The sequence below is a fragment of the Saccoglossus kowalevskii genome, chromosome 19 (genome assembly GCF_978046115.1).
Source record: "Saccoglossus kowalevskii chromosome 19, keSacKowa6.1, whole genome shotgun sequence".
Lineage (NCBI taxonomy): Eukaryota > Metazoa > Hemichordata > Enteropneusta > Harrimaniidae > Saccoglossus > Saccoglossus kowalevskii.
The window spans coordinates 25,099,035-25,113,551 of NC_140659.1; the positions used below are offsets into that span (position 1 = coordinate 25,099,035).

Consider the following 14,517-nt stretch of genomic DNA (forward strand, 5'->3'; position numbering starts at 1 on the left):
CAATGATTGGTTAAATTTCGACCAGAAATTAGATATTGGCCAATCACAATACTTTTAAGAAACATCGATTGAAATTTAGTCAACGCGTCAGTTTATAATATGGCGCCGTTCATAAAAGTGTGAAACGTGTGCGAAGACTTTCTGAGTTGTTTGTTGTTTTCTTACTGAAGCTACTAGAAACTAGATTACAAAACGTGAGTATAATAGGCAATAATGCTCAGCTGGTAAGAAAATATGCCCACCTTACCCTTCTGTTATCGGGGCTAACGCGACGTCAATTGTTATTGAGTTTGCTTGTTGCGTAAGAAATTATTAACTAACGGCAACGTGAATTAGTGACACAGTCTGCTGCAGTCCTGTGTACATGCTTGTTGTTGCGGCAGTTACTACGCGGTACGTAGTGTTGCATAGCGGCCGGAACAACATGCATAAACACAGGGCTATGTGTATGGTGTCGTAGCGACCGGAACAACAAACATGTACTCAAAGTTGTGTCATTGACACCATGGAGGTAAAAAGAGAAGGAGTCACGGCTAAACTTCTTTTGTTTTAGTCAAGTTTAATCCTATAATTTCCTTTGTCTTATCGTCCTTTTACCCCAGAATCGTCGCCGACGCGTCATTTATTCTCAAGCGTTGTTGCATACAGTACACATTCCAAGGTCTTGTTTTACGGTGTCACAGTGAATCTTAAAGGACATAAAGCATGCACAGATATTTTATACGTAGAGGAATCGTGTTTGTGAGAACGGGAACGTTGGAATATTGAAAATTAGAGAATTTCTTGTTAAGTTTATGTAATTTTTCGTTTTTCAGAAAATTTTCCGTTGTATTATTGAATCGGCAATATGGTAATGTTTCGAAACCTTGCTAGTACTGTTTTTTAGTCCAAAATAAAGCCCGTTTGCAATGGTGCATGACATATACCGCACCGCGTTGTACCAGAGACTGAATTTTGAGGTTCGAAATGACACTTTTTGAAGTTTATAATCCCGTGTATGTCCTACTTCCTATGGCAGTGCATGGAGGTAAAAATTCGCTGCATTTTTTTTTTCGAGCAATCTTTTTGTTTACAGCATATGCAAAACAATTCTTCATCTGTAATATGCTCTTCGATTTTGTTTACGTCTTCTGAATTGAAGCATATAGCAGTTTCAGCATCGTAGTCAAACTCGTGCGCGTTAACGATCGTCGCCATATTTGTTTATAAGAATTTGACTAGAATTGTCATGAAAATCACTGAATGCTATCGAAGGCGTCCGTAGTATGCTAATGCATCATAATCCTCACTGCACTAAGCAGAAACTGTCCTTGGTCCGTTCGGCAAATAAACTCCCTGTTCTATGTACAAACAGCGACGACCATCCTGGTACTTTTGATTCTAAGCTTGGCTGTGACTACTTCTCTTTTTACCTCCATGTTGACACTGACTGATTGGTTGATGATAGGCTAATGATAATGTTATATCACAGGGAGCCCAGGAACTATGATCAACTGTACGCACTACCTATGAGCGGGGGAGAGGTATCGGCTGGTAACAAATAGACAAAGGATGAAGGCTCTAGCCAGCTAACATTTTTTAAACTGGAAAAACAGACGAACAGAATGAAAAATAAAATCTATAAAAAATACCAGTTTGAAGAATATTTAGTAGTATTTTATATTCCTTCAAAAAACTATATGTAGATATTTTAGCCCCACAATTTGTACCCCTAAATGTGATTAAAAATTTTACCCCTAAACAAATCAAGATGCTTGAGCAAAATATTTACCATGGCTAGTCATATGTCTTTCTGTGGAGGCTGTGTACTAAAAACTCAAAGGAGCAAGGGAACTAATCAAATATCACTTATTTATATACAGAATAGAATGGAAACCATGAAAAAGAAATATGAGGAGGATGATGTCCATCCTAATAAACCAAAGAGGAGGCGAGTAAAAAACCTCATTTCACAAATCAAGAACCAGCTGGAATTTTACTTCAGTGATGCAAATCTACGCAAAGATAGATTTCTGAAGCAGCACATGGACAGCAATGAAGAAGGCTTTGTTGATGTAGATGTACTTTTGCTCTTCAATAAATTGAAGTCACTAAGTGAAGACAGCAAATTAATTGTCAGAGCTGCCATTGACTCAACGCTACTAAAAGTATGTAGACGCATAATCACTTTATTTTTTATGATATAATATTGTCTTATAAAGGCTATCATGAAAATACCACATAGTATGCTTTAAGGTAGTATGGTTACTGTATTTCTAATATAATATAATATTATTATAATAATCTTGAACGTTTTAATGTTGGTCTTGTTGTTTACGCCAAAAAAAACCAAAGATTCAAACGTTCAATGGAGATCCTGAATTGTTCGAGTTACGAACGTCAGGTTATGAATCAAATTAACATCAAGTTACAAAAAATCTTTTAGAAACCACGCCAACTTTTGCGAAACCACACCTAAATTGTAACTCAATGTTCAATTGACAGTTAAAAGAACTTTGAGTTATGGACAACATACTGGGGGTACACTTTTTTGTTGTTGAACATCCACATTATTACAATTTGGGCCTGGTTTCGCAATAGTGGGCGTTTTCTAATATGTGGTGTAGTCATTTTTGTAACTCAACGTTTTCATAATTCAATGTCTGTAACTCGGAACAATTCAGCATTTCATTCAAATGCCTGCAAATACATTTTGGAGGAAATGCTCATTCAGCTATTTACTGAACGGTAAATTCTATTGTTTTTGGTGCTACATATATTATAATAATTGTTAATACCAGTAGCCACAAAATTAATATAGTACATTTTTACTCAAAAAGTAAAATATAAATTTGCTGCTGGAATTCCATATTCTAGATTGACATGCACATCTATTATTCTAAATATTCTAGGTCAATTTGGAAGGCAATAAAATTGGACGAAAGAAACCTTTGTCAGCACCAAAATATAACATAGATGATTTAACAGTTTATGCGGTAAGTATATCAAGTCAAACCTATCTATAATGCATGTACTGTAAAATCTGTATTATAAACTGCGGCTTCTATTAAAATGGTACAATGCAACAGGAGGGGATGCGTTTTTTATTAGAGCATCTACACATATGAAAAATGATGAATTTTTGGTTCTTAATTGTTCACGAAAAATGGGTGCGACATCTATTAGGGATGCAGCTTCTAATAGAGATTTAACGATACTAATGAACAAGTTGGGTTTGAGGAAACAATTTTACAAAATTGTAGCTGCATATTGTGCATTCACGAGACACATTATAATAAACAATAATCAAATCCTAAGGATGTATTACTGCTTTCGATGTTAAGTTATAATTTATTACCAGTAAATCTAATGATACTCATAGTGGGATCTTGAAAATTACATTTCCTGTTTTAATTCCAAGTTATTAAAAATTAATTTGCTTCTTGCACAGGAATGTCTTCCTTCTAACACCAGTCATGAATGGTTGAAGACCGTGTTTGATGCTTATGGAACGGTTACATATGTTAGTATCCCTCGCTATAAAACCACTGGTGACATAAAAGGGTTTGCATTTATTGAGTTCTCTACTCCACAAGAGGCACAGCTGGCATGTAAGGTAAGGAAAACAGTGATTAAAACAGGGCTGCACAATCCTGTGGATTGTCCCAATGCATCATGGGAATTGACATTTGAATATACTATATATATACCAATGATGCTAAGACTTTGTGCTAACTTTTTATGTAAACCATTGTCAAAGTAAACATGGTCTTAAGAAAGGGAGTCGCGGTGAACATGGTCCTAAGGAAAGTGGGTCACTCTGTGTTAAATTGTCAATTCTCTTGTGCTTAGTAAGGCATTAAAGTGTAGGTCAAGGTGGCAAAAATTTTGGGCTGTACTGATTTTAATATAACCAGGGGTTTTTCTAGAAACAAACTGCAAGAGGGAGTGCTGCAATTCAGCGGCGCTACCAAGTGGTGGAGATAGGGTTCTCTCCACCAGGGTGTGGAGTTTTTAGCTCCGCTGTCGACTTTGTCGAGCGGAGCTTATCATATGAGTGATTGTCCGTCGTCGTCGTCCGTGTCAATGTTTTACTTTTTCGACTTCTTCTTGAAAACTACAAGCCTGAATGCTTTGATACTTGGGTAGACCTCTCTCAGATTTGTTCATTTCATGATGATATCTTCAATTCTCTAATTTTGGTGAATATTTTTGTCATTTTTAGTAAAAAGTGATATTTTTGACTTCTTGTTGAAAACCGCAAGTGCAATTGCTTTGATATTACATATATAGGTACTACATGTGAACCTCTCTCAGATTTGTTCATTTTGTAATGATATCTTTAATTCTCTAATTTTGGTGAATATTTTTGTCATTTTTGGTAAAAAGTGATTTTTTCGACTTCTTGTTGAAAACCGCAAGTCCAATTGCTTTGATATTTACATATATAGGTACTACATGTCGACCTCTCTCAGATTTGTTCATTTTGTAATGATATCTTCAATTCTCTAATTTTGGTGAAAATTTTTGGTAAAAAGTGATATTTTCGACCTCTTGTTGAAAACTGCAAGTCCAATTGCTTTGATATTACATATATAGGTACTACATGTGGACCTCTCTCAGATTTGTTCATTTTGTAATGATATCTTTAATTCTCTAATTTTGGTGAATATTTTTGTCATTTTTGGTAAAAAGTGATATTTTCGACTTCTTGTTGAAAACCGCAAGTCCAATTGCTTTGATATTACATATATAGGTACTACATGTGGACCTCTCTCGGATTTGTTCATTTCATGATGATATCTTTAATTCTCTAATTTTGATGAATATTTTTGTAATTTTTGGTAAAAAGTGATATTTTCGACTTCTTGTTGAAAACCGCAAGTCCAATTGCTTTGATATATTATACATATAGGTACTACATGTGGACCTCTCTCAGATTTGTTCATTTTCTAATGATATCTTCTGTTCTTTAATTGCCATGTGCATTGCTAACAGCGGAGCTATCTCAGCCGACAGGCTGCTTGTTGATAATTCTAAGTTAAAATGGAGCATTATATGGCTTCCTTGGGGCCAAAATTACTATCACGGGTCACAGTTGAAGACTGTGGCCACATGTGATCCCTGGCCAATCTGAATTTTATGGTTGCCAGAGGATCTGCTCCCCAGGGTAAGAGGGGCATGGCCATGGCATGAGGGCGCTGGGCCCCTGTTACCTTGTTTAAAAATATCCCTGACCATTTCCAAGAGCATTATATCCATGTTAATTTTTTCTCCATATTCTTGTGGCTGTGGTTGACTTTTAAACATGTCTTGAATCTGCCCATGGAGACTGTTCATGGAGATAAGAAAAAACGAACAACATATTAACAAACAACATCCAGGTACTTTAATGACGTTTTAGGCTATGTTCATTTGAAGGTCGATCATAGTCAGTTATTGAATACATCTGCCATCAAAATGGCGGCGACTATATCAGGTAGTATATGGGATCTTAACTCTCTTAATTTTTTCTCATTTTTTTTTCATTATTTGAAAAAGTGTACGTAACTGCTACTATGTGGCCAAACAATATTGACATGATTGACCTTTGACCTTTTCTTTAACTGCTTTGAAATCTTATTAATTGATATGAAATTGAAGAGTCAGTTATGTATCTCTTGGTTAGGAATGTCACATTTTCTTTTTTTTACAGAAACTTAACAATCCACCGGATGACGTAGCTGACCGCCCTGGAAGATTCCCTAAAACTGTAGCCCGAAAATTCATCCCTGGTATCACTGGTGATAAGCATCCTCATCAGCATGGTGACATACAAAAGGAAATTGAAGACGATAGCAGAGTAAAGAAGAGAAGAAAGAGGAGTAATGACAATTCAAGTAGTGATGAGAGTGACGCTAAAAAGAGAAAAAAAGAAAGTGAAGCAGTTCAAGGACCGTCAGAGAAAACAAATGACGAACATAGAAAATTAGATTTTGTGAAAGATAATGATAGACAAGTGAAAGAGAAACCTGGGAATAGAAAGGACACAGATAAACATGGAAAAGACAAGAATAAACATCGAAAGGATGAAGATAGGAAAGACAAGGATAGATATGAGAAAGATACTAATAAAGATGATTCACAGATAAAAAGTGATGGAAAAGATGGCAATAAACGTAGAAAGGAGGATAAACCTTCCAAAGAAACAGATAGACACAAAACAGACAGGGATACATGTATAAAAGATGAGGAAAAGTTGTCAAGAAACCAAAGTGATAATAATGAAGACAGTGGCAAGAAAGACAAGGATGGACATGGAATAGTGGAGGATAGTCATGACAAAAATAAAGATAAACTTAGGGAGAGCAAGAAAAGTGATGAACAAAAAAGAGAAAGATTGACAAAAGATAACACTGGTATTTCAAAAAAACAACACAAACTTAAAACTCAAAATTCAGATGAGAGTGAAAGTGATGATAATCCTGATGATTTGAGCAAACAAAAACACCAAGAAGGAAAGTCACAAGGCATAAAAAGGAAACTCAAAGATGATGATGATAATTATAAAAAGAAAAGAAAACTGCAATCTCAAGTTGTGGAGGTAAAAAAGAAACGCAAACGAAACAAATTAAAGAAGAAGAAAGCGGATCGAGTAAAGGAAAAGTCGAAAATCACACCAAAGATTCCTCAAATGCGAGTCATTCCTAAGTGAGTAAGGCTGTATATGTGTTGATCTAATATGATTTTACTAACACTGGATTGAAATGTATGCCGGATCCCTTAATTAATATAGGTTTTCCATTCTGTGTCAGTGCTGCACCATAACACTGTATTTAATAGGCAATACACCCTAGTTAATCACAACAGTTAGGCTCTCCATTCTGGTTCAGCACTAGACCAGAATGTACATGCAGGCTTTCCTTTCCAGAAATTCACTTGTTTATTCTTCTCGCATTCACCCCCCCCCCCCCAAATAATTTCAAAATGTTCTCTGTCAAGAAGCAATTGCACTTTCAGTTGTGTGACTTGGTAAGGCCAAATGAAATTAGTTCAGTGTTTCTGGTAACCCTACGTAGTTGTTTTGTGTGTGTTGAGTGGGGGACGGGGGTTATTTATATTACCGGTACCGGGGTAGGGATATTTGCTTGAATTATTTATTTCTATGCATACTATAAGGTTATTACGAGATACCTCAAAGTATGCACAAAGATAGTACAGTGGCAGTATCGACCGACGCGCAGCGAAGGTCGATGTGACAGCATACTGTCTGAGTCCATACTTTGAGGTATCTTCGTAATAACCTTATTATTATACATCTTTTCCCTTCAAGGATACATCATGGAAATGCCGAAATCCAAAAAGTTTAGAACAGAATCAGCGAACTTCTTTGTATGGAGTCCGGTCAAATCCTGGTGGCAGCCAGGTTTTTATTATTAGCGGATGCTTACGTGCGTAATCATTCCATATTTGGAATTCGCATGACCAAATATGGTAGTCTGAAAATACCCCGTAAAATACCGCAAAATTACGGCACGCTGTATGGCGTTACGGTGACAGATGTATATTAATACCTTCTATGCATACTACCTTATGTTGGATAAAAAAAATCACTTGGAAAATAAGAAAATTAAAATTCCTGCCTTCCTATCCAGTATCGTTTTTAAACCTTTCCTGGAAACTGTTTTATTTGCCCTAACCCTGAGTTTGATCTTGATGTTTCAGTAATGCATTTCATTATAGGAAAGAATGGCTTGAGCTGAGAAATGAATACCTGCAGCTGCAGAAAGCTAACATGTCACAGTTAAAGAAGGACATGGCAGCTTTGAGAGGCAAGCAGTATGAAAAGAAACGCATTCCAATTGATCAGGAGAACCAAGAGAAAATAACAGAAATGCCTTTCACTGAAGGAGTTGTTGTGAAAGTTAAGAGCAGTAAGCCGATATCATCAAAGAAAGTACTTAGGGTAAGTTGTGTTCAGAAGAATATTGTCAGGTGTTCAGATGATTGTCAGGTGTTCAAATGAATATTGTCAGGTGTTCAAATGAATATTGTCAGGTGTTCAAATGAATATTGTCAGGTGTTCAGATGAATATTGTCAGGTGTTCAAATGAATATTGTCAGGTGTTCAAATGAATATTGTCAGGTGTTGAAATGAATATTGTCATGTGTTTAAATGAATATTGTAAGGTGTTCAAATAAATATTGTAAGGTGTTTAAATGAATATTGTCAGGTGTTGAAATGAATATTGTCATGTGTTCAAATGAATATTGTAAGGTGTTCAAATAAATATTGTAAGGTGTTTAAATGAATATTGTCAGGTGTTCAAATGAATATTGTCAGGTGTTCAAATGAATATTGTCAGGTGTTCAGATGAATATTGTCAGGTGTTCAGATGAATATTGTCAGGTGTTCAAATGAATATTGTCAGGTGTTCAGATGAATTGTCAGGTGTTGAAATGAATATTGGCAGGTGTTCAAATGAATATTGTCAGGTGTTCAAATGAATATTGTCAGGTGTTGAAATGAATATTGTCATGTGTTCAAATGAATATTGTAAGGTGTTCAAATAAATATTGTAAGGTGTTTAAATGAATATTGTCAGGTGTTCAAATGAATATTGTCAGGTGTTCAAATGAATATTGTCAGGTGTTCAGATGAATATTGTCAGGTGTTCAGATGAATATTGTCAGGTGTTCAGATGAATATTGTAAGGTGTTCAAATGAATATTGTCAGGTGTTAAAATGAATATTGTCAGGTGTTCAGATGAATATTGTCAGGTGTTCAGATGAATATTGTCAGGTGTTCAGATGAATATTGTCAGGTGTTGAAATGAATATTGTCAGGTGTTCAGATGAATATTGTCAGGTGTTGAAATGAATATTGGCAGGTGTTCAAATGAATATTGTCAGGTGTTCAAATGAATATTGTCAGGTGTTGAAATGAATATTGTCAGGTGTTGAAATGAATATTGTCATGTGTTCAAATGAATATTGTAAGGTGTTCAAATAAATATTGTAAGGTGTTTAAATGAATATTGTCAGGTGTTCAAATGAATATTGTCAGGTGTTCAAATGAATATTGTCAGGTGTTCAGATGAATATTGTCAGGTGTTCAGATGAATATTGTCAGGTGTTCAGATGAATATTGTCAGGTGTTCAGATGAATATTGTAAGGTGTTCAAATGAATATTGTCAGGTGTTAAGATGAATATTGTCAGGTGTTCAGATGAATATTGTCAGGTGTTCAGATGAATATTGTCAGGTGTTCAGATGAATATTGTCAGGTGTTCAGATGAATATTGTAAGGTGTTCAAATGAATATTGTCAGGTGTTCAAATGAATATTGTCAGGTGTTCAAATGAATATTGTAAGGTGTTTAAATGAATATTGTAAGGTGTTTAAATGAATATTGTAAGGTGTTTAAATGAATATTGTAAGGTGTTTAAATGAATATTGTAAGGTGTTCAAATGAATATTATCAGGTGTTGAAATGAATATTGTCAGGTGTTCAAATGAATATTGTAAGGTGTTCAGATGATTGTCAGGTGTTCAAATGAACACTGTAAGATGTTAAAATGAATATTGTCAGGTGTTCAAATGAATATTGTAAGATGTTAAAATGAATATTGTCAGGTGTTGAAATGAACATTGTCAGGTGTTGAAATGAACATTGTCAGGTGTTGAAATGAACATTGTCAGGTGTTGAAATGAACATTGTCAGGTGTTGAAATGAATATTTTCAGGTGTTGAAATGAATATTTTCAGGTGTTGAAATGAATATTGTCAGGTGTTTAAATGAATATTGTCAGGTGTTTAAATGAATATTGTCAGGTGTTTAAATGAATATTGTCAGGTGTTCAGATGAATATTGTCAGGTGTTCAGATGAATATTGTAAGGTGTTCAAAGGAATATTGTAAGGTGTTCAAAGGAATATTGTAAGGTGTTCAAAGGAATATTGTCAGGTGTTCAAAGGAATATTGTCTGGTGTTCAGATAATTATTATCAGGTGTTGAAAGGATATCAGATGTTCAAATGAATATTATCAGGTGTTCAAATGAATATTGTCAGGTCATTAAATGAATATTCTCCAGGTGTTCAAATGAATATTGTCTGGTATTTAAATGAATATTGTCAGGTGTTCGGAGGAATATTGTCTGGTGTTCAGATAATTATTTTCGGGTGTTCAAAGGATATCAGGTGTTCAAATAAATATCAGGTCTTCAAATGAATATTGTCAGGTAATTAAATGAATATTGTCCAGGTGTTCAAAGGAATATTGTCTGGTGTTCAGATAATTATTTTTGGGTGTTCAAAGGATATCAGGTGTTCAAATGAGTATTGTCTGATGTTCAGAGGAATATTGTTAGGTGTTCTATTTAGATGTGTTGCACTTTTTATTAAAACAGTTGCATTTTGGTGGTTATCTCAATTGTTTGATGATGAAGGGTGCTGCAATGATTTTCTTGTTTGGAAAAATAGTCAATGTAAGTATGGCTGAAATCGTCAAAATATAACCACAACTAATTTTTCAGGCTAAAGTATTTATCTACCTCAGTAGAGCTAAAAAAGACTGATTTTACATGTTAATATTTTATTCATTTGTATGACTATACATCATCATGTTTACTGAGCTTAGAAGACTGCATAAGGCACCATATTGTTGGGAGAGGGATTATTGCTGTTATCTTATTTCAGCATTCTTGCTATGAAAACAACACAAAAATGGTCAAATGTCAGGAAAAACAAAATTAAACTTGCAATGACGCGTCGTGAATGTGCTTGGAGCAAAAAATAATGAGCCCTGGAATCAGCATTTTGCCAATTGAAATAAAGTGATAAATCCTATCTTGACATTATGGGAATTACATTTTGTTTTCAAATTTTATTTCTTTTTCCTTTCCTGTCTAGATATCATAATGTTTGTCATTTCAGTTAATTTCCCCAGCATAAAACACAATTAAAGCTAATTTCCAAAAGACGCTGGTTTAGTATCTATATTTGATATTCATATTCTGGGGCATACCCTCAAAAAACCAAAACCCATTTATCATCCAATCACAATGTATTCATAGCATTGGTATAATATAATTGTTTGTTTGTTTCTGAAGGAGCTATTCGCTGCTATATCACCAGTGGCATACATTGACTTCAAAGATGAAGACACAACTGGATTTGTGAGGTTTCAAACTCAAGAGGGCGCTAAACTAGTTGTTGAACAGTTTTCCCCAGCTGGAAAAGAAGCCAAACTTTATACAACTCTACTTAAAGGTAAACACAATTATAACCCCCCTCCTCTCTCCAAAAAAATTAGCTAAAAAATCATGTTTTTTATTTTACTTGTGCAGAATGTTTTTTCTACACATTAAAATCAATCCCATAACACTTTTCAGTGCTTTTTACTCTCCAGTCATTTCAAAAGGATGAGGTGTTCTCCATTGATAAGAGACGTAATTCCTGCACAGGAAAACAAAACAAAATGAATATAAATGGTTCATATACGACAATAACAATGTCATATTTTGAAAATTTGATCAATGGTTCTTGTTTTGTTTCAAGGTGATGATGAAAAAAAATACTGGGAGAAGATAAACTTAGATAGAAATACCAAACTGAGTTCTGGCGGTAGTAAAAAGAAAAGATGTAAAAAGAAAGGAATTGAGAAGGTGAGTGTTACAACTAGACTATTCACATTGGAGATTTGTCTAAACTACACAGTTCCAATTTTGTTTATAGGCGTCTTTTCTGCGAAGAATAGATTGGAAAAGGGGTATGCCTTTGAAAGAAGTTAGTCTGCATATTAAAAATGTTTTTTCGAATTTAAAATTTTTAAACTCTTGTGTTCTTGCAAATGATCTACTTCTGCAGAGAAACTTACATGTCAATATGTCAACATCAATATATTTTGAGATACTTGATTGGATAGAACTATGCATTCATTCTGAGTCATTGTGACATGCTATCTTGCAAATATAGAATATTATTATACATCTGTCACTCTAACGCCATAGGTTACAGCGTGCCTTAATTTTGCAGTATTGCACTGGATATTTTCATCCTACCATATTAGGAAACACAAATTCCAAATATGGAACGATTAGCGGTACGCGTGCAAGCGTTCTCTAATAATAATTATAATAATAATAATAATAAAAAAAACATGGCTCCCTCCAGAGTTTGACCGAACCCTACACAAAGAAGTTTTCTAAACATTTTGGATTTCAACATTGTCATGATGTATTCCTAGAAGGAAAAGATGTATAATAATAATAAGGTTATTATGAGGATACTGCAAAGTATGCACTCAGACAGTATGGGGTTGCATCAATCTCCTTTGCGTGTCAGCCAATACTCTTTCTGCATACTTTGCAGTATCCTCGTTATAACTTCATAATATAGTATGGTGCAAAAAAGTAATGTTCAGTAGGGTTTTGTTTTTCTTAATATTCTCCAATACTCGGGCTTTATATATCTCGTATGCATCAACCATCACACTTGGTCCTCACCATAATGTATATCTGTTATATATGCAATAACAATGCATTTAAGGTATGCCAGTCAGTGAACGTTAACTCAACACACGTTAACTCAACACACGTTAACTCAACAAACGTTAACTCAACACACGTTAACTCAACACACGTTAACTCAACACATGTTAACTCAACACACGTTAACTCAACACACGTTAACTCAACACACGTTAACTCAACACACATTAACTCAACACAGCCCAAATTCTATTCATGCATCATGCTAAATCGGATCAGATACACCCTCTGTAAACATATTGCAATATCAACTACACATGAAAACTATGCACACCTAGGCTCAGATGTAGACACTACACTGCCTTTTTTCATGATATTCATTGTGAAATGTTTGAAATTTACTCTGCAGGTAATTTTGTCTATTTGGCCTTCTCGCATTAACCTTTTCATCACCAGTTCCATCTTTTCATTATTACACTTCACAAAATAGTCCCATTCATAATCTGCACTTTCCTTCAGAAGATTCGGACAAAAATAGCCCAAATTTTTTGAGACAGAACAGAAAATTTACTCCAATTTTGTCTGTTTGCTCTAAAATTAGGGTTCATATCCAGAAATATTGAAGAATATATGAAAAAAGTGATAATAATTTGAGCGACAATGTCTGGTGGTGAAAATGTTAAATGCTAATATCTGGGTGATAAAGTTTGTGTGTCGTAGTCGTGCCATTTTTGTTTTGGTTGGTCACTCACCTGGTACCATTGGTTTATTTTAATATTCTTATGCCCTTGTACTGGCAATATATGTCCTATGAGGAGTATTTTAAACACCATCTTAGCCAAAGTTCATTAATTCATCTGTTATCTCATCATTTTATATCTTGGCAGAATTTCCTGAATTAAAACTGTATTCACTGTCAATGAATGTCAAATGGCATGTACTCTGCGTCTGTCGCATGGTTTTATCAGTTATGCCCTGACGTGATATAACACAACAAAGTCTGTTAGTTTAAATTTTAAATTGATCCAAGTTGTTAGAGGAACACTGATTGATGGGAATCAGATTCTTGGTGTGCACAATCAAATTTAACTGAGTTCAACACAATCACATGCAGGTTTGTGGGACTGCTTCAACAAATCTGGATAACTTGAACATACTAAATTGTGTTTGATTTCAGATTTCAACGTCGCCATCAAATATCGTGGTACTTGTGTTTTTTTTCATGTTAATTTTGTTGCACATTTTAAGATACTGGTACTTATAACTTTCTTTCTATCATTGTTGTTGCAGGTACTTGCTAAAGCTAGTAGACTTTCAACTTCACTACGTACTGGTACTGCCTCACATATACGCTTTCAGGAAGATTAACCAGGAATTCTATTCACTGTTCCAGTGCTGCCTTGTACATATACCTTTCAAGTAGATCAACCAGTAATTCGTTTCATGTTGGTGCTGTGTTAGACTGGCCCAGTTTTGGCAATTTTATAATACTTTTTTTTTTTTTTATTATTTCGGTATGATGCAAAATTACGACTGGTCTATTCTAAGGCATATTCATTGCTATTAATTATTCATGATATGCAGTGAGGTTATGGAACCCAGGAGTGGAACACTTCCAAGAGGAAAGAAGTGTGTTTGCCCAATCAAAGGATCCAAAGACATGCTATAGTTGTGTAGAATAGCTCAGATCAAATACGGCCTTTCTTATTGGTTGGCAGCTTATAATTTATGATACTCATTATCATCTCAGTCATGGAAATTTTGCATCAACGCGAGAAATTCTACAAACTTGTTTTAAAAAGAAATTACCGTATATAAAATGAAAAAGTTACCTTAACTGGATCAGTGTATTGCTATATTAATTGAACTAATTGCAGTTATTTACTGTATGGTGTGAGAATCTATCCATACTATGCTATTTTAGCTGTTTATATTTACAGAATTTTTTTTTTTTTTTATATTTGTGTACATTCTTCAAATAAAGTACAATATCTCATATTACCATCATTGCATCTCAATGTTTAGTTAGGTTTTACTCTGAGATTACTCCTATATACATTGGGACC

The 14,517-nt window shown here is 34.5% G+C and overlaps 1 protein-coding gene across 2 annotated transcripts; it reads left to right on the top strand.

Annotated features, from left to right (window-relative positions):
- Positions 1–18: 18 nt before the first annotated feature.
- On the top strand, positions 19–14,288 carry LOC100372781 (la-related protein 7-like). Of its 2 annotated transcripts, none has more exons than XM_085494025.1 (9): positions 19–194; positions 1,863–2,147; positions 2,892–2,975; positions 3,431–3,595; positions 5,675–6,669; positions 7,702–7,924; positions 11,072–11,231; positions 11,520–11,626; positions 13,742–14,288. In XM_085494025.1, the coding sequence occupies exons 2-9, from the start codon at positions 1,869–1,871 to the stop codon at positions 13,817–13,819; spliced, it is 2,091 nt and encodes a 696-aa protein (XP_085350151.1). In that variant the 5' UTR covers positions 19–194; positions 1,863–1,868; the 3' UTR covers positions 13,820–14,288. The 2 variants fall into 2 exon arrangements, with proteins under 2 accessions (XP_085350151.1, XP_006819903.3); XM_006819840.3 differs by lacking the exon at positions 19–194 and adding an exon at positions 296–511.
- Positions 14,289–14,517: the final 229 nt, after the last annotated feature.

Excerpts from the sequence above, each read along its gene's own strand:
- LOC100372781 (XM_006819840.3), top strand. Across the intron at positions 2,148-2,891 it reads TTGACTCAACGCTACTAAAA|GTCAATTTGGAAGGCAATAA; the intron begins GTATGTAGACGC and ends TAAATATTCTAG. Across the intron at positions 11,627-13,741 it reads AAAAGAAAGGAATTGAGAAG|GTACTTGCTAAAGCTAGTAG; the intron begins GTGAGTGTTACA and ends TTGTTGTTGCAG.